General features: G+C 53.1%; 1 protein-coding gene across 2 annotated transcripts in view; it reads right to left on the bottom strand.

Moving 5' to 3' along the window:
• The window catches only part of Mcf2l (MCF.2 cell line derived transforming sequence like), a 74,747-nt gene extending 52,900 nt beyond the window's left edge, over positions 1–21,847 (bottom strand). The window contains exons 1-3 of one of the 2 annotated variants that reach the window (XM_059244645.1): positions 21,565–21,847; positions 6,251–6,334; positions 711–825 (exon numbers count right to left, since the gene is read on the bottom strand). In XM_059244645.1, the coding sequence (XP_059100628.1) occupies positions 711–825; positions 6,251–6,334; positions 21,565–21,637 (272 nt within the window). In that variant the 5' untranslated portion in view covers positions 21,638–21,847. The remainder of the gene's footprint in view (positions 1–710; positions 826–6,250; positions 6,335–21,564) is intronic. The other variant, XM_059244644.1, reaches the window with a different exon arrangement.
• Between the last annotated feature and the right edge of the window lie 785 nt (positions 21,848–22,632).

Here is a 22,632-nt window from a genome sequence, read left to right as displayed (position 1 = left end):
TGGGAACTGCTGAGACATTCAGCCTATGCATGAACCAAATAGTCCTGGAGTTCTAGGCCTCTCTGATGGGAGACAGCCATTATTGGACTACCTAGTGCATAGAGTATAAACCAATCTAAGAAAGCCTCCATATATATTCATTCTGTGGGTTCTGTCCCTCAAGCATATCTTGACTAATATGACCACCAGACACAGAAGTGGCTGCAGCTACTTCTGCTTTCTTGGTTTCCAGGGCCCCAGGGACCAGGTCTTGTAGGTAGATGACCTCGTTGGGGCTGATGACTAGACGGAATGACTAGAGCCTGGTGACCAGGCTCTGGGATACATTGAGCCTCAGCTGCAGAGGGTCTTCCTCCATAGACATGACCCCATGGAGCCTTTCCCAGGGATGAAGAGAAAGACTCACTGGGTTCTTTGAGCCCAGAATAGACAATGACTAGTGACATTTTTAAAAGAGAAAAGTGATTATATTTTGTTTTCTTGAAACAGGTCTCACTGGTAGCTCATGCTGGACTTGAACTTGGGATCAAGTGTTGGGATTTCTATCGTGCTAAGTAGTCCATGGGAAGAGGCCAGGCCCGGGGTCTGTAACAGTGGACTCTGACCTGTGACTCCTCTCCTCCATGAAGCTCCATCCTGTCCCAGGTCCCCTGGAGTCTCAGTCAAACAATCACTAGCACAGAACCGGCTCAGGCTTCAGCAGCCCCTACCTGGGGATGCTGGTGAGATAGGTCATGACATTCTGGAACTCCTTGTCCGGGATCTCACTGAAGGCTGGGTAGTCGGGGAAGGTGATGACCGGACTTCCGTCCTGTCCCCGCCCACCTAGGGAGGAAAAAGGGCAGATATTCAGCAGAGCCTCGGCCTTGGAGCTGTCTCCAACAGAGCAAGAGAGGCTTTTCATGAAGACTGGGTGTTTTAATTAACCCCATCAAAGAAGCTTATCTTTATGTCAAATGGAGACCATCACAGAAAACCACCGCTGGACACATTGCAGAGATCAATGGATCATGGGAAGTCCAGGCCCCAATGGAACATTTATATCACACCCCCAAGAGCCATAGACAGCAAACAAAACACCAGCATCAGGCATGAAACTCTCTTTGGAGTTGCTGGTCAGGGCTGTCCAAGAGATTCTCAAAACATTATAACGTATTGCTGCTGCCTTTGGCTGCCCCCAGAGGTAGAAGGTAAGCCACCTTTTACTGGAAACACCATGCACTTCAGATACAGGAACCAGAGGACCTGAGCTGGGAGTGACCTGAAGCTTCCTTCCTGAGGACTAGCTTTCTTGGTATCAGAAGATAAAAATGTTTCAAAGGGAGGGTAGAGACCAACAGTCCCACCCAGACATGATGCCTATGAACCACAGCAAAGACCAAACACAAACCTAAGGGTGTAATAGCGGCATGCATGTTGGGAAGTAACCAACAGCTCTCTACTAGGACTTAGGCTCACTCAACAAGAGGGAACCTATGCCTGGTCCTGGAAACCTCGCCAACACCCTGGGGCTAGTGTAGTCATGGACCCTGGAGGAGAACTTATAACCACCACTTACTAAACAAGCATGCTTCCTAATTACAGTCTAAATATTTATTCTTGTGCCCACACATAAGTAGAGTTCTCACCCTCATCAAAGAAACTTCTCTTTGCAGCAGACAGAGACCAATACAGAACACCACAATGGGTCAAAATGCAGAGAACAAGAGACAGTGTGGTGCCCGGTCCTAGCTGCTGCATCTGCAGTACAGAAGGCTGGCGGGGGTGGGGTGGGGGTGGGAGTGTCACTGTGGGAATGGGGCAGGGAGACTGTAGTAGCAAACAAACAAACAAACAAACAAAAACCAACAACAAAAAAAAAACCTAAAAAAACAAACCAGGAATTCCTCTGTGATACCGTGTCTCTTACAAATGTCACAGAGGCTACATTCGTGAAGTCTCATCATCAACTTGGCTGCCTAAGCAAGACCCAAACAATGATGACATCAGTGGACATACGAACACGGAAGAGGGGACGCTCATGGGAACTCAACCCTGGACAAAGAGCTATAGGCAACTAGGTAATGCTGAGAGTCGAAGAAACGGTCTCCTCCAGGACAGAGCCCCCAACTGATTATCCAACACCCAGCAGTCAGCCTTGAGATCATACACATGATAACATGTAACACATGCCTGTAACATTATACAGACTGAGAAGGTTGCATGTGTTGATTTAGGAACACACACACACACACACACACACACACACACACATTGTAACAACACCTAAAGAAAAAGAGGCTCTGCGTTTGAAAGACATCACGGGACGTGCACGGGAAGGGTAGAGGGAGGAGAGGGAAGGGGATAATGGTGGGACTATATTATAATTTCAAAAACTAAAAAAGACCTAAAATTTCATAAAAGAATGAAGGCATTCCTCAGAAGCTGAATATTTATAAAAAAAAAAATCAAGGAATCTTAAGTTGATATAAGGCCTTTGTGAGTACAAAGGATTTTGCACACTGATTTAGTAGTTTTTAATAGATATTAGGGTTTTCAACTATTTGGTGTGCAAAAACAAAACACCAACTCATGGCTTATAAACAATGGAAGTGTCCTTCTCAGCGCTTTGGGGGCTAGATGTCTGGGGCCAGGGCGTCAGCAGCGTCAGTGTTTGGTGAGGGTGTTCCTACTTGATGGACCGTTACGTTATAGAGTCTGTCTCCTGACACCACCTCACTAGGGCCTCCACATGCGGATGTGGGAACACAGTCACTCAGGCCGAAGCAGCTATCAGCTAGCTCAGATACCACGTGACTGTGGACTCCTGAAGTGATGCAGAAGCCAGTGAGCGATTCCGCTCCTCAGCCTTCTAGGAGCTGTGTTGGTTACTCCCATTTCAGGTTCTCTGAGCACTCAGGACTCCCGGGCCCCTGTCCACTTCTGTTTCTCATGAGGTTGATTAACGAGAGCAGGGACTGCCCCAGGCTGACTGTGGAATCAGAAGCAGCTGATGCCCTGAGGGAGCCTGCCACAAACTCAGGTGTTAAGTGGAGAAGGCATTTTTGGTCCCTGGAACCTGAAACTCCATGGGTCATAGGGCAGCCTCACATGTAAAGAGAACTTCAGGCCAGCTGCAGTTCTGCCATGAAAGCTATCAAGGGGAAAACAAGGCTGTGAATACCAAGAAAGTGAGGCACCAGCAGAGAGGGACAAAGGCCATGGAGCCCACGGGGGCCCGGAGTACGGACCAGCCAGGAGGCTGCTCTGCCAGGCAGAGCGAGCTGCATGAGGTCCCATCTCTGCACATTCAGCCACAGGGTTGGAAGGGCATGCTGCCCCAGACTGGAGGGTCCCAAGCACTAGATGAATGTGTCTGATGATGCATCTTCATCTCAGTGTGCTTGCTGAGTGCCGAGACTTCTGTGGAACGGCCACACTAAGGGGGCAAGAGAAAGGCCTGCTTGGGAACTCTCTTGAAAATCGTGGATTTGTGTGGCTAAGAATGAGTTCTTTGCCAACATAAATTTGGTCTATAGCAGGGGAGAGAATAAATGTAGAGTCCTGCTGTGGGATGGTCTGTATGTCAAATGTGTTGCTCTGATTGGCCAGTAAATAAAACACTGATTGGCCAGTGGCCAGGCAGGAAGTACAGGCAGGACTAACAGAGAGGAGAATTGAGAGAACAGGAAGGCGGAGGAAGACAATGCCAGCTGCCGCCATGACAAGCAGCATGTGAAGATGCCGGTAAGCCATGAGCCACGTGACAAGGTATAGATTTATAGAAATGGACTAATTTAAGTTGTAAGAACTAGATAGCTAGAAGCCTGAGCCATTAGGCCAAACAGTTTAAATAATATAAGTGTCTGTGTGTTTATTTTATAAGTGGGCTGTTGGACTGCCTGGGCTTGGTGGGACCTGGAGAGAAAACTCTCCAGCTACAGAGTCCATAAGCCAGTGTAGCAGATCAGAGAGCAGGCCAGGGATGGTTTTAAGAATGAAGCCGTGCCTTCCAGAGGATAGAAATGGACAGGCCAGCAGAACAGGGGGTTGTTCAAAGCATGGATGCAGCTCAGATTCAGTAAGAATGCAGATCCTTAGGTAGGGCTCCTGGATGTTCTGGAAATGGGGCATGGGAACAAGAGAAGGATGGAGATGTCTGGTGAAGTCTGCAAAATGTCTCAGGTGTGAGTCTCCATTAATAGTGACAGAAATACAGCTGGTCTGGCTTGGAGAACAGTTATATCTGAACATTTTAGAGCAGATTCTCACATGCTTGGTCATGAAGGACACGGCCATCTATCAGCTCACAGCTGCCCTGCTTGGCTCAGTGGATCCTCCAAGTCTCAGAGGCCAAATCAAGGTGCCCATGGGCTGTGTCTTACAGGAGCTGGGGACTCTTCCAGGCCTGCTCAGGTTAGAGCAATGCTGCTCCTCCTGGTCCTGCTGGACACCAGCAGGGGCTGCTGTCAACTCCGAGGCCCAACACACTCCTCCTCACCAGTCACCTCTGCACCTTTGCAGCTGGATGAAGAATCGCAGCTTCTTAGACCCTCCCAGCAGGAGGAGCCAGTCTCTGAGGCCACAGCAGAGAGGCCAGGTTCAGCAAGGGACCTTCGCTGATGAGAACTGACCTCAACTTCACCTACTAAGTGACCTGGAGCTCCCAGGCTGATGTTGGACAGCGGAGAGGTGGGCAGTCAGTGGGGCTGCCAGGGTCTTACCCTCACGTACCATAGACCCCCACAGAGGGACATACGGGCAGTTCGTATTTAAGGTTAAGGCCCATGACCCAAGGCTGGTGGGGCATCCATGTATCTAAGTCTGGAGCCTTGTCAGGGTGGGGACAAGTGAGAAGAAGTTGAGGTGAGAATTGGGGAAGGGGAGGCAGACACTGTGGCATTTCACAAGCTTTTTCTGAAGCTTGCACTTCCAGGGTGAGGGTCACCCCTTCTACTGACCTTTTAGGAGACCCGCTTTTCTCTCCCCCCTTGGGGAGACCCTTCCAAAGGGAAGCAGTGGCCTACCTCATCGGTAGAACATCTCAAGAGGTTCCACTTTCCTGCTCACCTCATATGGCTAGACTCCACCTAAGTCGGTGATATACACCCCACAAACTGTATTTCAACTCCTCTCCTGTCCCACATCTCAGAGCTCCCTGGAATCTATGTGACTGGAACATGTTGTATCCTGACCACAGGCAGGAAAGCCAGAGAAGGCTCCGAGGGGTGGGACGCTCCTAGGGTCACAGATACGAACAGTTTCTCCTTACGTGGCTAAGTGGTGGGGGGTTCCAGGCTGACTAGAGGGGACACCCTGAGCTAACCTGGGATCTGGGGGAAGGCTCACATGTGGCCCTTTTCAGAATTGGTCTTGTCAATGGACACGTCTAGGCTGGAGGGCAGCGTCCTCATGCTGAGGGTGCTCTCTCCATCGGCCTGTGAAACCTCAGTACCTGAGTGTTGTCACAAGGCTGGACGTGCACCAGCTGCTGCACAAGGTGGGACGGCCATGTCCCAAGGCCATTGCTTACGAAGCAGAGCTTGAGAAGGGGCGATGGCAGGGCCAAGGAAGGCGCCCAGTGAGATCCCACAGCCCTGATCATAGAAGGCACCAAGGTCAGTAGGACTGGCATCGACCCACTCATGGAAGGACCAAGTTCCAGGAATCCCAGGTCAGGAGCACCCGGCTCACCCATCTCTAGATCCTGACTGCCGCTCAGTAGCCTGATAGCTATGACACATTTAAGTGTGTTTCTTAAGTCTTCCTGTGCTGGAGTTCAACCTGGGATGTTCTGTCAGGCAGAAATGTCCAACTGTGGTACACAGAGGGAGGCCTTTGGGAAGTGATTGGGATTAGTCATCAGGCTGGTGGCCCTTGATTGAGTCCTAGTGGTTTTATAAAGAGAGACTTGAGGACACAGACACACATAAACATGTTTGCACACACTCATGTACCCCGCCTCTCACCACGTGATAACTTGCATGGCCTCGGGATTCCGGCAGCAAGATCACCCCAGATGCATCGATCAGCCTTGGACCTTCAAAGCTGTGAACTAAATAAAACTCTTTTCTTGATGACCCACCTGACCTGGGACACTGTGGTGTGGACAACAGGACCCAAACGAGTGTGCTGACATGGCCCTGCTACCTCCTCCCCATGGCCAGATGCTTCAGAGACAGCAGGAAGCACCAATGGGTCCAGAGAGGGCAGAGACCCTGCAGACTGCCCCTTTTCCAACCCTAGCCAGGCCCTGGCTTCCAGCACTCACCAGACAGGTAGGCAAAGCGCTTCTTCAGCTGCTCCTGGATGTCAGCAGCACAGAGCGGGACGATGTCTTGGTGCATGATTTCATCTGCAGGAAGAATAGACGCACTGTCACTGGGAGGGAACCTGGCCTCTGGCTCACTGGGGCCCTGGGAACAGCCCTCAGGAGCTTCTGGAACAAGCTACAAACACCTAGGGAGCCGGGGTCACGTGGCTGGAAAAAGGCATTTCAGTTTTCAATGATCAGAGCAAGTCTGTTTCTCAGTGCACCGATGCTGTGTGCTGAGCCATTCACCATCAATTTTTTACAACGTGTCTCAGAGCCGGAGAAGAAAAGAGGAAAGATGGGAAGAAGGGGAATATGGAGAGACAGAGGAAGTACTGGAGACAAGGGGAGAGGAGAGAGAGAGAGAGAGAGAGAGAGAGAGAGAGAGAGAGAGAGAGAGAGAGAGAGAGAGAGAGGCACCAAGGGAGGAGGGCAGGGCCTGAGTCACAAGTAAACAAAGTGCCTTCCCCTCCCCTGCTCTGGCAGAGGTGCAGGCACCTCAGGGCTCTCACCTGCTGCCTATAGATGACTGGCTGGCTAATAGGGACATCTGCCATCACCACAGACCTGCGGCCACTAACAAATCATCAGATGCTCAGGGCCCTGTGCCTGTCCTCGGTCCTACCATGCACCTGATGCCTCTGAGGACCCTGGCTGCATGCTGGTGTCTCTGCCCTGGTGTGCACTGTAAGCCACAGATTAACATGGGCACAGACAGGCAGCGCCCCAGCTCTCCCAAGATGGCCCTGACAGGAAGGACCGCCAGGACACTCTGGGGGAAGCCAGCCCAACAGACGGAAGGTGGTGGTCCTTACCACAAGTCAGGGCAGTGCTGACAGTCCTGACCATTCAGAGTCTGTTAGACCCATGGCTCACACTGATCCCTTGCAGGTGGCTTCGAAGATAATGTGTACCCCTGAAGACCCAGGTCACAAGAGACCCTAGAGAGTGAGTAGTGCAGACACTGTAACCTGTAAAGCTCACACGGAGGCAGCGGATATTAACTGTACAACCTTGAGCTTAAATCCTGCTCTTTGGTGCTACAACTGCCTGCTGGAAAGCTCGTGACACTCAGCACACCTGGGCTCCACACCGGGGCTCCACACAGGGGCTCCACACAGGGGCTCCACACCATCATGGGGCCAAGAGGCGCCAGGGATGCCATGTTCCTCAGAGGCTTGGGGGGCGGAGCCGCGGCACACAAGGAGAAGGCAAGGCACAACTGCTTCCATTTATCACACTGCAGACACCAGGCTGGCCTCACGTGTGAGCTCAACACACAGAAGCCAACATCGTTCAGACTTCCTGGCAGTGGTAGTTCACTTGTGGGGCGTGCAGGCCAGAAAGGGTCACCCACCAAAACGTGTATCTTTAAATTCTGCGGAAGTGATTTAGGGCTCGTACACACGTCGCCTTGTGTGGGACACTCATGAGGGGTGGCTCCTCCTGTGGCCTACCTCGGGTGATGATGTGAGAGGATTCCTTCTCTCGGCAGCATTAACTCTAGGAGCAGGAAGGAGGCGGAGGAGGCCTGCTCTCAAACCCCATCCTGATTTAACGAAAAACAGTAACGGGGCCGAGAGTCGTCCTGAACTTCTGAGAAATGTGGGGTCTACCAGGAAGTTTGTGGGCGACACCTTAGGCTGGTAGTTTCTCCACAGTTGAGAAATGGTCCATACAACGGTCCTCCAAAGCCAGAGCCACTGGGGGCTCATGCCATGGCCCTGGGGACCTCTACCATAGGACCACAGATCTGGGCCCTTAAACTTCTAGGCTGCACCTAGTCCCAAGGAAAGAAAATCCCAGCCTCGTGGCCCTTGGTGGAGATATTCCTACAGAATCCTCCAACTAGATTCCATGAGATTGTAAATGACATTGTCCCCCATGGGAGACACATTCCCAGATGGGTAGGCTCCAAAGGTCGTAAACCCAGCCTACCTCACAGGCTCTGTCCCATGCTTTGACCTCCTGAAGGAGCTATTTCCAATGGATAGGGGCAGGTTTACACATGGCTGAGTTCCCCTTGGGGTCACCCAGAGGCCTCCTGGCTCACCTCTCCCCAGGAACTGGCCTCAGTGTATTCCTGAGCTCCTCAGACAGGAGAGGCACGTCCAGTCTGGGTCTCAGCACAGCTACCCCAAGAGGTGCCCATTCTGCGGGTGGTCTGACTGCCATGGCACCTTCCTGAGCAGGACCTCAGCCCTCAGCCTGTGAGCTGCCACATGTCCCCATCAGGCTCATAGCTGAAGAGACCATGATACTTGGCTTCATCCTCCCTCGACGTCATACAACCGCAGGGACAGGGTTGCTCAGTGCTTGCCTTGAAAACAAGGATCTGGGCTGAATCCCCAGAAGCCCTGTGAAAAAAGCCAGGCGCGTTGATGTGGCCGTGGAACCCCAGCGCTGGGGAGGCAGGGACAGGCAGGCAGGTCCTGGGACTAGTGACCAGCCAATGTCGCCTACTCCGGCAAGTCCCAGGCTAATGAGAGACGGTCTCAGAATAAACAACAACAACAGAAGGGTACCGGAACCTGAGGAACCGCTGCGGAGGCCCACTGGTTCCCACAGGCACATGCACAGAGGGGCACATGCCCTCTCACATACACGCACACACATCTGAACAGGCACACGAGACATAACATTACATGATCTAAATATTGTGTGCGTGGTGCACAATCGCCAGCCAGTCCATGAGGACTCTACAGGTGGCCACGGGCACGGTATAGCCAACACTGGAGCTTGGTCTTTACCGTCCCAGGCTCTAGAGCTCAGCAGGCTGGTGACATTTCCTCCTGTATTATAATCTTTTTTCTTTCTGATGTTTCTGCAACTGGAGAAAGATGGGTGAGCTCGTGCCTTGAGAGGCACGCTTTCTCAGTCTCCTCAGCCAGTCCGATCTGTAGACCAGAGGTCCAAGTATAGGGAATTGTACTGCTGAGACTGACCAGCAGGGGGCAGAGTCCCAGAAGGTGACTTGGGCAGGAAACAGGTCACCCCCTCCCTTAGTGATCAAAGGCCAGGGCAGGCCAGCTTTCACAGAGCTCCTCTGTGTGAGCACAAGGAGGTACAGACAACACCCCACATCGAGGGACCCCGGCCATGACCCCGCCAGAGTCGGAGAGGCAGTTAGAGGACTTCAGGACACAAGGGCAGTCAACAGCCCGAGTCCAAACCCTCCCCAGCCTCAGGCCACTGGTCTCCCCCCTGGTTCCCATGTCAGGACACAGGAAGTGGGGAAAGAAGGCAGGTAGGTGTCCTAGCCCTTGAAGTGCAACCTGGGTGGGGTGCGCTGGTATGGCCTTTCTAGGGGTGAAGGGACCATCACCCAACACAAGATGAGGGAGACTGTCATCTCAGTCCAGCTCAGTCTGGACTGCGGTCCGACGGCCTTCAGCTGCTGACTTTTATCCACACAAAGCAGCTACCAGATCCTGGACTCTTTGAGTATCTGAGTCCACACAGGAGGGGCCGTTCTTTCTGGGTATCTGAGTCCACACAGGAGGGGCCGTCCTTTGGTCTCTAGATCTTTTCATTCTACAGAATTAGATGGCTGCAGTAAAAGTCCTCACAAATCGACTCAAGGTGTCACTTCTCACTCCAGGCGGCAGACACCTACACAGCATCTCATGCGCTTCCGCCTATCTGAGGGGCATTCTGACCCCTGGCTCTGCTACCCAAGGCCAGAGAAAGGGACAGTAACTGAGAGCACCTTAGGGCAAGGTGGGTTAGAGACCTGGGGGGCAGGGGGCGACGCACCCTGTGTAGGGAGGAGGCTGCTGTGAGGTAGGAGCTGAGGATCTGGATGAGAGCTGGTCCCTGCTTTGTTGATGACTCTGACCGGGGCCCTGGCCTCCTTAAGGGGACAAAGCAGAAAGGCTCCCTGTGCTGGCTGCAGGGGAGAGCACGCCTTAGGGTCACGTAGTAAAGTCTGTTATTTGCTAATTATCTCCTTTTATTTATAGCCAACAAAAAGCCCATCCCCAAGGGCTTTTGCTCACTGTCAAACATAATGCTTCTTTTCAAAGTCCAAGGTTGAAGGTCAAACGGGATTACATCACCAGTCATCCGGGTGGGAGGTCAGCCGCATCAAGCCCCTCGGAGAGCCTCCAACCACAGACATGGTCACATTCACGGGAAGGGGACGCGGGGAAGGCAGCTGGGCAGAATAAAAATTAATTCTGCAAAGTGATGCTTGAAGTGATAGGCTTCACACCAGGGGCAGCCACAGGACAGCAGGTCTGGACAGAAGTCACAATACCAGCAGGCCAGTGCTGCAGTCACTTGCTGGGACAGAGGGCGGACCTGTGGCATGTGCTAAGAGCTGCTGGCCGGAATTGGCAGAATTCTTACATTTTCAAATCCCAGTTGTTTTGTTTTTGTTTTTGTTTTTTTGTTTATTGGTCATTTTGTTCATTTTTAAATATTTACATCACACACACACACACACACACACACACACACACACACACACACACACCACTAACTATCCTTACCCCCCTGAGCTTAGAAATCAAGTTCTTGAAGGCTTTAGAACTGAGGCCCATAATAAAGACGGAACGTAAGGCAGTAGGTTTGCCAACTCAGAATTACAGAGAGCCAGGCCAGCAAGAGCTAGAAACCACCCATGCCCACATGCTACCGGGCATCTGACAATGGTGTGGGTAACACAGTTACAGGCTGGCACAGAGGATTACAGCACCCAGGGTGCTGTCCCCACCTCTGCCTCCCCCAGGCGTCTTCAATACCAGCCCACAGTTTTCAATTCAGTGTGTGGGAACCGACGTGGATGCTCATCCGTGCGAGGTGGGGAAATCCACTAATACATGGGACACAAGAACACACCTGAAATCTCCCCTGTTGTTCACCCCACATCAGGCATGGCCCTGGGGCGGAAGGTCAGGGGTTAAACTCTCACCTTCCCAAGGCCTGGAGTGTTGCACAGGCAAACACCTGCCCTAGCCGAGCATTCACACCCTGGAGTGTGGGTGTCACTATGCACGGTGGTTTCCAAGCTCGCAACCACTCCTTAAAGGAACACTGCACTCAGGAAGTTTGCTGTGCCCTCTGCCTGGCTCTCACGGGAGACACTGTTCACTCTCACATAGGCTCCCACAACTGGATGCAGCTGGCAGGCATGACTGGCAGCCTCCCTCGCTACACTTGACCTCTGCTGCCACCCATCACGGGATGGGTCCAGTTCCCGCTGTGGCATCTCTAGGGTCAGGTTCATAGAAGGTCACCTCTGCCTGTCCCACAGAACTCTCTGCCACACTCAGGAAAGATAAACATCACATGCAGAACCATCCCACACTGGAGAAGCCTGAGACGTCCTTGGGTGCCCATATTTCTTTCTCATCCTCAACTCTCCGGCCTCAGATGTGGGAGAACCACCTCAAGTATCACAGTGTGTGTGTGTGTGTGGGGGGCAGTGCTGCTCAGGCCAGCCCTCACGATCAGGAAGTAGTCAGCTCTTCTAGGAAACCCTGACACACCCACTAAACTACCACCAGGACAGTTTAGGGAAAAGCGCAAGTATGAAGCTCGCCCTTTCTCACATCTACCAGGAAAGCCATTGTTTGCTGAAGTCTGCAGAAGCCTGTTCCCACGGTGAAAAACACAGAGAACTGTGGGGATCCTTGACCTTGGGTGTCCCAAGCAACTGAATTGTATTTCAATTGGTCCATACAGGAAACTGTTCATCGTAGCAGCAAGAGCAACGTGTGCTTTCTGGTTGCTAATGAATTTAACCATCACAGGCACTTAGGTAAGGTTACTCCTTGCATGAGTAAGACAGCTGGCCTAAAGTCACATGGTGACGCCTATGTGATTGCCGGGCCAGTGTCAAGGAAGGATAGACAGAAGAGTTGGCTGGCTTGAGGCTCCGAGGGGAGGGCCCAGCTGTGGGGTTTAGAAGTAGAAACTAGGGGTGTCGTTTCTGATACAGAGAGGGCTGGATAAGTGGGCCTTGGAGGGGAGCTGCCCCTCGGTGCCTCCCCATGGCCTGTTCAGGGGCAACATCCACAGCTCAGCTCCCCTGAGCAGCTGATTCTCTCCTGAACCCTTCATCTTTGAGTCATCGGACCGAGAAATGGCTTTAGCGTCTGTACGTCTCTACTCTGTGAGGTCCGTATCTTAGGTCGGCTCTTTACCACAGGCAGAAGGAGAATGACCAGGGCAGCTGTCTCCAAGCCGTGGACTGCAGTTGTAAAGATGGATGGGAATGGTGTAGAGGGGCATGGGAGGAGGGCATGGCAAGTGGGGCCTAGGGGACACAGAGGATAGGATGTGGAGGATGTGGAGGATGGGGCCTGGGCCGTGGGGCTCCACCTCAGGTCATGGCTGCGGAAGCCAGGACAGTAGACAGGTGAGGGTGCAGCCGAAGTCTTTCAGCCCCAGGCAGACTCCACATTGTCCTCATATAGAACATGTACGAAGCTTACGCCCAACATCCTCAGGAATCACTTTATCGAGAGGCTGTGTTCCAGGCCAATTCTCACACGGGGCCCTGATTTCCTGAGACTGTCCAAGAGGAGCCAAGTATCCTGGGCATGAGTTACAGCCTGGCCGACAGGAGCTAAGTGACCTTGGCCATTGGTCCTAAAGTTTCATCACAGCCATAGAAACCCTAAGACAATTGCTTGACTCTCGGGGGCAGTCTGAAAAAACCTCGGCACTCGTGTGGCCTCTCCCTTCAGGGTGACCTGCACATCTGGTCGTGGTGACCTGCACATCTGGTGGTGGTAGACATTTAACCATTACTAACATGCTGGATGAACACCAGCCTCTTCCCTGGTCCATGTCCGGGGTAGTCGCCCAGGACCACCTAGCTCGCCAGCCAAGCTCCCCACATGTGCTGTGGGGGGTTGCTATCACTCTAGTACCGGCAAAAGAATCAGGTGATGAGCAGGGCCCGTGGCCTGTGCCTCCCCAGGGTGGCTTGGCCACCTTCAGTCTCTGTAGGTCCTTCTAGAACCAATCATTCACAGACAGGCCCTGGATTTGGAACAACTAGAGGAAGCCTAAGGCTGGGAGTCAGGGAAGGGGTGGGTGGGGGGGTGGGGGGTGGGTAAGTGGGGGGGTGGGGGGGTGGGGGGTCAGGTCCTGTAACTGGATGCTGCCACTCCCATCCGCCTGAGGCCACACCAACTGCTGCTCCAAGCTGTCACCAAGCCTCAAACACTGCACTTGTCAAACGTCCTGTGACACTCGTGATTGCTGTCACACTGCCTCGGCCCAATTCTGAATGGTGTCCTATGGGAAATGAAAGCATTTACCAGCCAGTGGGCCCTTCCTAAGCGGGTGTGAGGAGAGGAGCCTCTGGCACTGAGTCCAGGCCCAGCGATCCTGATTCAGAGGATGGACGACCGCAAAGATGGAGGTGTACGGTTCCTGCTCCGATACAGGGTGGGAGCCACACAGCCAGCTGAGGCTGAGTACAGAATGTGGGAGTTTCCTTTACAGAGCACTTGCTGTGTATGCGTGTGGGGGTGGGGCTAGTGTATCTGACCTCACAGAAAGCCCAACAACCCCACTGAAGTTGGGGAGGTGTTCGCTGAGCTAACCTTCAACAGGGCCAGGGAAGGAACTGCAAAGTCAGTCGGTCAGCATGGCTGGCCCTCCCAGCCTGCCTGTGCTCATCCTTGGCTCCTGGCCTGTGGCCTCTGGGAAGATTCTTCTGATGCTCAGGCTGTAAAGTCTCTGTGGCGCCTTCCATCCCACCAAGCAGCAGAACGGTGCATTCTCCTAAACCTCTCCACAGTCTTCTACAGAGCATAAGCACTATACAGAACTCTGTTATATTTTAATCCTCCTGGATGGCCCATGAACACCTCAAATCACCCCCGCAGGCATGGTGGATGGTGTCACCAAGGCCCAGTGTCCCATGCAGTCATGGGCAGCAGCCACTCACTAGGTAGCATGCGATGGAGCAGTACCCTTTGTGGGAGGTTTGTCACATGCCGGTCCAGTAGAAGGAGGTCACTTCCATGCTCTTGGAAGACATCACATTTATTTTCACGGGACCAGCCCTATGTCAACCCACTGGCCTCAGTCAGAGGCTTTCTCATCAGTGGGACGCGATAAGGCAGACACATGGAAATGATGTCTGGGGTCATCCTCAAAGGCTGGAAATCAGAGGAAGTATTCAAGGTTCTCATGGGGAGAGAAATGAGTCTTAGGCCTGTGAAGGCTTCTGCTGTGGAGCTAGCATCCTGATGCTTCTGGTCCTTCTGAGTACCAAGGGGTCAGGTTTCTGTCACAGAAGCCTGTTAGCTGTGTGCTGGTAGCCTCTCCCAGCATCTGAGCATGTGTGGCCCACAGGTGGCTTTGAAGAGTCCCCCTTCTCCGCAATGCTGGAGGGAGGCAAGGCCACGTGAACTGTTCTAGAGAGCGGGTCCAATCAGTAAGGCTGGCACCACTGACATTTGCCTTTGGTTTGTTAAGAAACAACATTTCACTACAGCCAAGGGCTCTGCAGGGATCTGGGGAATCAAACTGTTTCCAAAGTGACGCCGAGGTCACTTGCCTTCCCTGTTCTTCTCTGAGCTTTGTGTGTCCATGCTCAGATCCAGTGGGGCACTATATATACCAGAGCCCAGCAGCCCCAGGGCCCAGCCAAGTTCGCTAGGTCGTAAGCCAGGGTTATCAGAACAAGATGGAACCGAGGCCTCTTCACAATGGGTTTGCCTTTTTTCTTTTTTTTTTTTTCAAAGTGAGTTAGTATTTTTAAATCTCTGGAAAATTTTTACTATAAATATTTGACATCGGGCGCTTTTTGCAATTCTCATTAAGTTTTAAGAGCATAAAGGGGTCTAACTCATGGTCTGAGAATCTGGATGTGGTGGTGGTGGAGAAGTGGAGGTGCGTGCACCCCCCTGAAGCACAGGTCTGGGAAACACACAGCGTCTACCATGACGGGTCCTTGGAGAGCGCGGCATGACGCCCAGCCTTGCTTTGCCTTTTCCTCACAGGGATGCTTGTCTGCCTGGCTCTGCCATCACAGGCCACAGCCCACAGTTGTGGCCTGGTGGGAGGGGCCGGGTACCTGACCCACGCCCTCCCCAACCTCAGCTGCCTCCTCCACCTACACAGACCTGGGTCTGCCCTGAGGCCCTGGGTTCTGGGAAGGCCCTGGGCTCAGCTACTCAGGATGTTCACTGAACAAGGGACAGTTGATCAGGCGAGTGGATGAGAGTGAGCTGTATGAGATCCCTGAACAGAGTATTGCACAGGGCACAGACTCAAGGGTCTTTGTGTCTCAGGGCCACCCTGAATTCCAGAGTGGAGCCAGTCTGTTTCAGTCCACCTTCTTCCCTGCAGCCCCAAGTTCTTCTCCACGGCCTCTTGAAGTCCATGTGGCCCTGAAGGCAGCTGAGGGCTCATTCTGGCCAGCCCCACCCTGCTGGAGGGGATGCCTCAGCTGCCACATCTTAGGACAGCTGGAGGCTGGGGAGCCTGCTGGGCTCTGATGACCACACCAACCTGACCTGGACTCACCAAAGGATGGGGGCTGAGGGACACCTGCTTCTGCTCACCTGTGTCAGGGGCCACCTTGGGCAGGCAGTGTGAGGACACAGTTATTGACCCATGAAGCATAGTTATACGATCACAAAATGGGGCCTCATCCCATTTCAGACACAGATGCTGAGCACAGGCCATGAACATCTCAAGACTGCAGGGGCAGCACCAGTGTCCAAACTCAGTCCCACTCTGGGACCTAGGCTGAACCATGGTAGGTTTAACAACATGGGTTGCAGAGGGAGCTGCTGGTATGCATGGCAGGAACATCCTGCGCCTGACCACTGGTTAGGCTGACAGGTGAGTCTCTCCAGCAAGGGAGGGGACAGAGATGGGCTGGAATAGAACTTGGGAAGCACAGGGATTCCAATGAATATAGAGGCCCGGTAGATGGTAGCCTCACAAGGGAGTGAGCAGCCTTTGACCCCCCAGCCCATGGATGCAGCTCTACTCACTGGGCATCTTTCAGTTGGGATCTCCCGGTGACCTACAATGTCAAACCCAGCTTCACTGAGGTTCATGGACAAATAGACACCATGTGTGGCTGAGGTGTACAACATGATGCACGCTCACACCATGAGATAATTTCTATGATCGCTCCATTACCTCAGCAGCATGTGTGGTTAGAAGGGTTCAGACTCACTCAGGAAATGGCCTCCAAGGTGGTACTAACTGGAGTTTCCATGCACAGCTTCAGTCAAGCCATTCTGTGTAACTGGGACTTTGAACCCCCAACCCCAAGAGTAACCAGCACTCCTCAGCTCCCCCAGCATACCACCCAATACTCTCATTAAGTTTTAAGAGCACAAACAGGCCTGACTCACTGTCTAGGGGCCACTGTCTGGCTGTGATGATGGAGAAGCTGGGGGTGGTTGCACCCCCACTGAGGCACGGGTCTAAAAGACACATGGGTCCATGATAGATGGCCTTTCTCTCTCCTGCACAGGACCGCTCACCTGACAGGCTCTGCTCAGTCCTTCATACTGTGGAGAGGGGAGTTATGGGAGGAATCAGCCCTCTACTCCTCACTCTCCTTCTGGGAGGTGCAGCCTTTCAGGTCCCACACAGAATGAGCAAGGGCATACAGCAGACTGTTGTGGAGTACTACTTTATGTAAAGATGTGTTATGTTTGTTTATGTTGAAGAATATTACTTTAACTATGTCTGTTGCTTTTGTTTATGCTGCTTTTTTTTTTTAGCTATGTAAAGATGTGTTGCATTTGTTCAACTATGTAAAGATGTGTTGCTGTTTCACCTTACCTGCCTAGGGCACCTGATTGGTTTAATAAAAAGCTAAACTGGCCAATAGCTAGGCAGAGGAGGGATAGGTGGGGCTGGCAGGCAGAGAGAATAAGTAGGAGGAGAACTCTCGGCTCAAGAGAGAACAAGGGAGAAAGAGCGGGAGATGCCTGGGGCTAGCCAGCTGCCAGCCAGCCAGCCACAGAGAAAGCAGGAAAACAGGACATACAGAAAGAAAGAAAGGTAAAAAGCCCCGAGGCAAAACACAGATGAAGAGAAACAGGTCAAATTAAGTTATAAGAGCTAGTGGGACAAGCATAAGCTAAGGCCGAGCATTCATAACTAATAATAAGTCTCCATGTCATGATTTTGGGGGCTGGTGGTTCGAGAAAGCCTGCTACATTTGGTGCCCACATGTGGGGCGCCAAAATTCTGTTTTACCTTTATCACAGTGGCTGCTCTTTAAACTACTAGCGCCTGGCTGGAACTAGTAGCCTGGGGGGAAATTCTGTTCCCCCAGACAATGGCTGTGTTGCTGCTGCTAAAGGCAGCTTTAACTAAATCTCTATTGTTCTAATCAAACTCGAGATTCAAAGGCTAGGGTGAAAATCTGCAAGCTCAGAGAGTCGGAGTAGCAACTGGCTAACTTTCTCTTTTTGCTGGTGTCCCTGGAAGCCTCTCTCCTTCCATAGCATCCCAACTAAAAAACCCACACTACGCTCCTCCCTGTTACTTCCTGTCAACTAGTTGCTAACCCTGCCTCTCTGAGCCCAGGTTACTTTTATTTAATTAACACAAATGCACCATAAACAAATGCAGTACATCTTTGTCTGGTCAAACAAATATTCCTCAAGAGCAGCCAGTTCTCTGCCTGGCTTACTTCCCTTTTTACAGGGCTCTCCAGCTTATCTGGGCTGCTGAAATGACAGGATGTCTTTTTATGGCCAGGTTGTATCCCACTGCGTCTGTGGACCACATTCTTCGTATCCATCACCCACTGATGACACCAAGGCAGATGCGCCTTGGCTGCTGTGACTTCTCGGTGAGCAGGGATGCAGGTGTAAACCTGTGAGAGGCACAGCTGGATCGTGCTGTAGCTCTATTTTTAGTGTGCTTTCCATGAGGCTCATACTACTCTGCATTCTCTCCAGCGGTGAAGCCTCCCCTTTTCTCCACAAATCCTCTGTGATGGCCTAGTAAGGGATAACCACAAGCACGGAGTCCAGGAAGCGCCTGCTGATGATGTTCATTGTTTGACTGTGGCACCTTGGGTATCATCACTACCGTGCCACAATGACCTAGAAGCTCCAGACACAGTGTGGGGGATACTGAACCAGCCTGCAGGAGGGAGGGATGCACTCTGGGCACTAGCTTCGCCCGCTGCATGCTTCTGAGCTATGACACCGGGCAGTCTGTTTTTCCTTTCTGGCCTCCTGATACGAAACAGGGCTGAGAATTCTCCCCTCGTGGGCTGGAGGCCGCCGTCTGGTGAGCACAGCCTGTGGGCACTGCTAACATTGCTGACAGCAATACCTCGCTCTATGAAGACATTGCCAGATACACAGTACCCAGCACCTTACCCTTGGCCCGCTGCGGCTGACAAGGGTCAAGGCTAAAAACACTGGAGTGGTAGCTGCCATTGCAATCAGAGGCTCCTTGGAGGTAGGATGTGGGCCACAGAGTGGGCGGGTGCACAGGAGGCTGAGGAGACAGGATCACCTAGGTTATGCCCTTGACCAAGGTCACCACGAGGCAGTGACACTTGTACTCTCCCAGCCTCTCCTTGGACTTGCCCTCCAGGATGCCAGGGATGAAGCAGAGCCCAGGCAGTGACCGTATTAGAAGGACGATTCTTACTGGTTCTTGGGGTACTCTGACTTTTCCTCTTCATCCCTGATAAGAGAGCCCAGAGGGACCGGTGGTGGGTCTGCTGGCATCAGACACAGAACCAGTCGGCATCAGGGGGAATGCCCATCCTCTGAATGACTCCTGCCATATTGTCAATGCTCCAGAACCAAACCCACAAATCAGGCCTAAGAGGTACCTTCAAGATGGTTCCCACCCAAAAAAGGCAGAGCTGCTTACTACTAGAGGGAGGCCCCAGCCCTGCTTCCTGTCCCTGCATCCTGCCCCTGCCCATCCTGGGGACCTCAGTGTGCAACAGAAAAACTGGCTTCCAGATGCTGTGTTTCCAAACACTCAAGTCCAAGAGTCACGACCGTCTGGCCATGCTCACTTCTGGACTCAGGAAAGGAAGGGAAGTCTTGGAACATATCTCTGAAGGAGCAACCAGACTGGACCTGGCATGGTGAGGTGTAGCATGTGAAGAGTGGTGGGGGCAGATCTTTAGCACGTCAGAGCCGAGCCAGGAGTCCACCTGGCACCTCAGTGGCTAATATGCCCTGTTAGCCACACAGTGGGTTTTTGGTGCTGATGCAGGCAGGATGAGCCCAGCCTAGCCCAAGGCTGAGGCAGAGTGATGGGCAATGCAAAGAGTCCCACGCCGCACGCCCCTGCTCCCCAGGCAGAGAGCTATGTTTTGTTCCCACGGACACTGGGTTCCCCATGGCCTGGTGCTAAGAGCCTCCCAGGATGGGACAGATCCTGTGCCCCTCCCCTAAATGCACAGAGGGACTTTTTAATCTCCCATTAAGAACTAAGGCTTCTACAAATCTAAAAACAAACAATTATGTCAACCTTCACCAGAGACAGCAAACGAGTCAGCGCACTGAGGAGGCTGACCTCACCAGGGCCAGGGACAAGAGCTGGCCCTGCAGCAGACCGCGGGCACACTAGGGGATGGCAGAGGGGACAGGGGACCACCGGTGGGGACTCGGAGACGATGAGCAAAGTCAGTGTAGTCAGTCAGAGCCACCAGAGTGTGGCAGAGACACTGAGACAGAAAGTGAGATACCCCGAGACAGACGGACTGAGTGAGTGGCAGAGAGGTGTGGGACTGGTGGGACTGGTGGGGGTCTCACACACACCTGTGGGTCTCACGGATCACAGACAGGCCTGGGCCGAGCATGTGTGCTCAAACGTGACATACCCATTCTCCACCAGCCATGATAACCGTAAGGTCTCCCACCCTGGCTCAGGGACAGGGTTCCAGGCCCACCTGTCCCCACTGAGTGCATGGGCACTAATGAGCACTGGGTGTCCCAGAAAATGGCTTCTGGGTGCCCACAGGGGAGTGTCCACTTAGAGAAACGGCCTACAGTTACAGAAGGCCGCTGTTGCATCCATCACACGCACTAACTGTTTATTTGGAAATCTGACAAATGGTTCCTGGAAGCCAAAGCAGAGACCCTTACCCTAGTCTTACCAAACTCCCCCAGGAAAGAAAGACCTCTGAGTGACTGATATCTTAAAAATACAGCACACTATAGGAATGCACCAAGAACTTAAGGGGCGGCTGTAAGGATTCAGAACTCCACCTGGCTAAGAAACAAGCAGATATCAGCTGTGATTCCGCGAGGCGCCTTGCCTCTGATGTGCTGGGGACCCTCTATGACCACTCACTGTCCCCAGGGGCTTCACCGGGAAATCAGACACTCTGTATTTATTCGTTGTCACAGAGCTGAGGACTGACTCATTAAAATTCACAAAAATCCTTTATGGGTCATTCATCAGTGCTTGGCAGAAATACCAGCAGGAAATGTAATTATGACAAAATACTTCAAAAGGAGTGCCCTTCCTCTCAGAAATAACGGAGGCACTCCAAGCTACTTCCTTTCTGCCAGTCCCCTTGTTCTCTTTTTTTCCTGGGATGACTCTGCTCCCTTCCCTGTTCTTTTAGTGCCAAAGCCCAGCACCAGGCCACCGGTACCACCTCATGGCACCTGCCCTCCCACAGAGGCAGAGCCAGGTTGCAATGAGACTGCCGAAGCCCCCAGGAAGCAGCCAGTCCACTGCCGAGAGGCCATGGCCATCTAGCCCTGTATCCTGCTGTCCCCTAGGTTCTGCCATCAGATGGCAGCTATGGGGATAACCCTTGCCAGGTATTCCTGCTAGGAGGAAGGCAAAGCCATGCCACTGGCTCTGGAGGTAGTTTTCGCCCGCCAGCCGGCATGTCCACGAAAAACCCCGAACAAAGGAGATCATTCGTTTCCAGCCTTCCAAGAAGGTGTGCAGACACCCTTCATCTGGAAGCGGATGTGACTGCCGCTGTCCTCAAGGGACGCTCAGGCTGGGTCTGAGGGGTACTGCCCAGACCACAAGGGCAAGGCATCATGCACCCCACCCCACCCCCCGACCCTGCGGGAAAGGGTGGTTTTTCTCCATAACCTAGCCAGCCCGTGCCCCACCCCCATCTGCACCCTGCCGTATGAGCCGCAAGCGTGAGAGTCTTCAGCCAACAATAGGACCCCAGCACCAGAACAACCCCACCTGTCCCCCACTCAATCATCCTACACATACTCACTCCACCCCACCCCCCTGCCTCCTACGACACATCCACAGCAAACTCGCTCATTCCGAGGGAAACGGGGACGGGGACGCAGCGGAGACAGACGCACCTGCACTTGTCTTCAGCAGGAGCCACAGGGCTGTGACGTCCTGGGACAGCAGGGAGATGAGGCTCAAAGTCATGCTGTCGCCCTCACCACCGGTCAGGAGTCGGCGACCTGTTTGCTGGCAAGCCCGCCCGGGGTGCACAAAGGAAGCCGGCGGCGGCGGCGGAGCTCCATCTTGGGCTGCTGAGTGGGGACACTACGCAGTGCTGGCCTCTGAGTGCCGCGGGCTGCGGCGCCTGCTCCTGCTCCTCGCAGGGTCTCAGATTCATTCGGATTCGATGTCCTGATTAAGGAGCTAGAATCAGCTCACTTATCCTGCTGCAGATGATTAACTGTTGAGAGCCTGGCAGCAGCTGAGCCCTGCTGGCGGCAGAGCCAGGCGGCTTTGTTGTTTGTCTGGACCCTCCCTGCAGGGGCCCTACCTCCGTCAGGTTCCATCCACAGGGACAGCCGGGCACAGGGACCTAAGCTATAGAGGCCCCAGCTCAGCCAGGTCCTAGCCACCCACACAGCCCGGGGAAGCAGGCCCTTAATCACGGGTGCTCCAAGTTTAGCCAGGTCCTGTCCATTCAGACAGCCCTTGGGTGCAAGGCACGCCCCCTACCCAGGTAGACTATTCCTCTGGGTGTAACCCTCAGACTCCTCCATTCTCCAGAGGGTGGGCAATGTCACGGTGGAGGGAAGGGCTCAGAAGTGGGGTCTCCCAGGCTCCAGGTTCAACTGCAGCTTGCTGGGAGGTTGGGCGTCATTGTTTACACCATCTGCAGCCTCAGTTTCACAGTGCTAAAACTGGTGAGAGATGAGGAGGCTTTTGTGGTGCTTTGCAGGACTCCATCTTCCTGGACAGTAGTCATCACTCCCGTCCTGTGGCCACTGCCACCAGGCAGTGATGAGCAAAGATGCTAAAACTCGGATCTCACACTTGCCCCTGAGCCTGCTCCTCTGGACACCAGCCATGTGACGGCCTCTCTGTCCCAAGTCCCCACCAGGGTCAGAAGTCCCTCAGCAGCTCTAGCTTCTTCTTGCCTCTCATCCTCATTTTGGGGTTCCCAAAATGTTACTGATGCCTAA

The sequence above is a fragment of the Peromyscus eremicus genome, chromosome 17 (genome assembly GCF_949786415.1).
Source record: "Peromyscus eremicus chromosome 17, PerEre_H2_v1, whole genome shotgun sequence".
NCBI lineage: Eukaryota > Metazoa > Chordata > Mammalia > Rodentia > Cricetidae > Peromyscus > Peromyscus eremicus.
The sequence above is the reverse complement of the archived record's forward strand: the minus strand, read 5'-3'. Positions and strand labels throughout refer to the sequence as shown.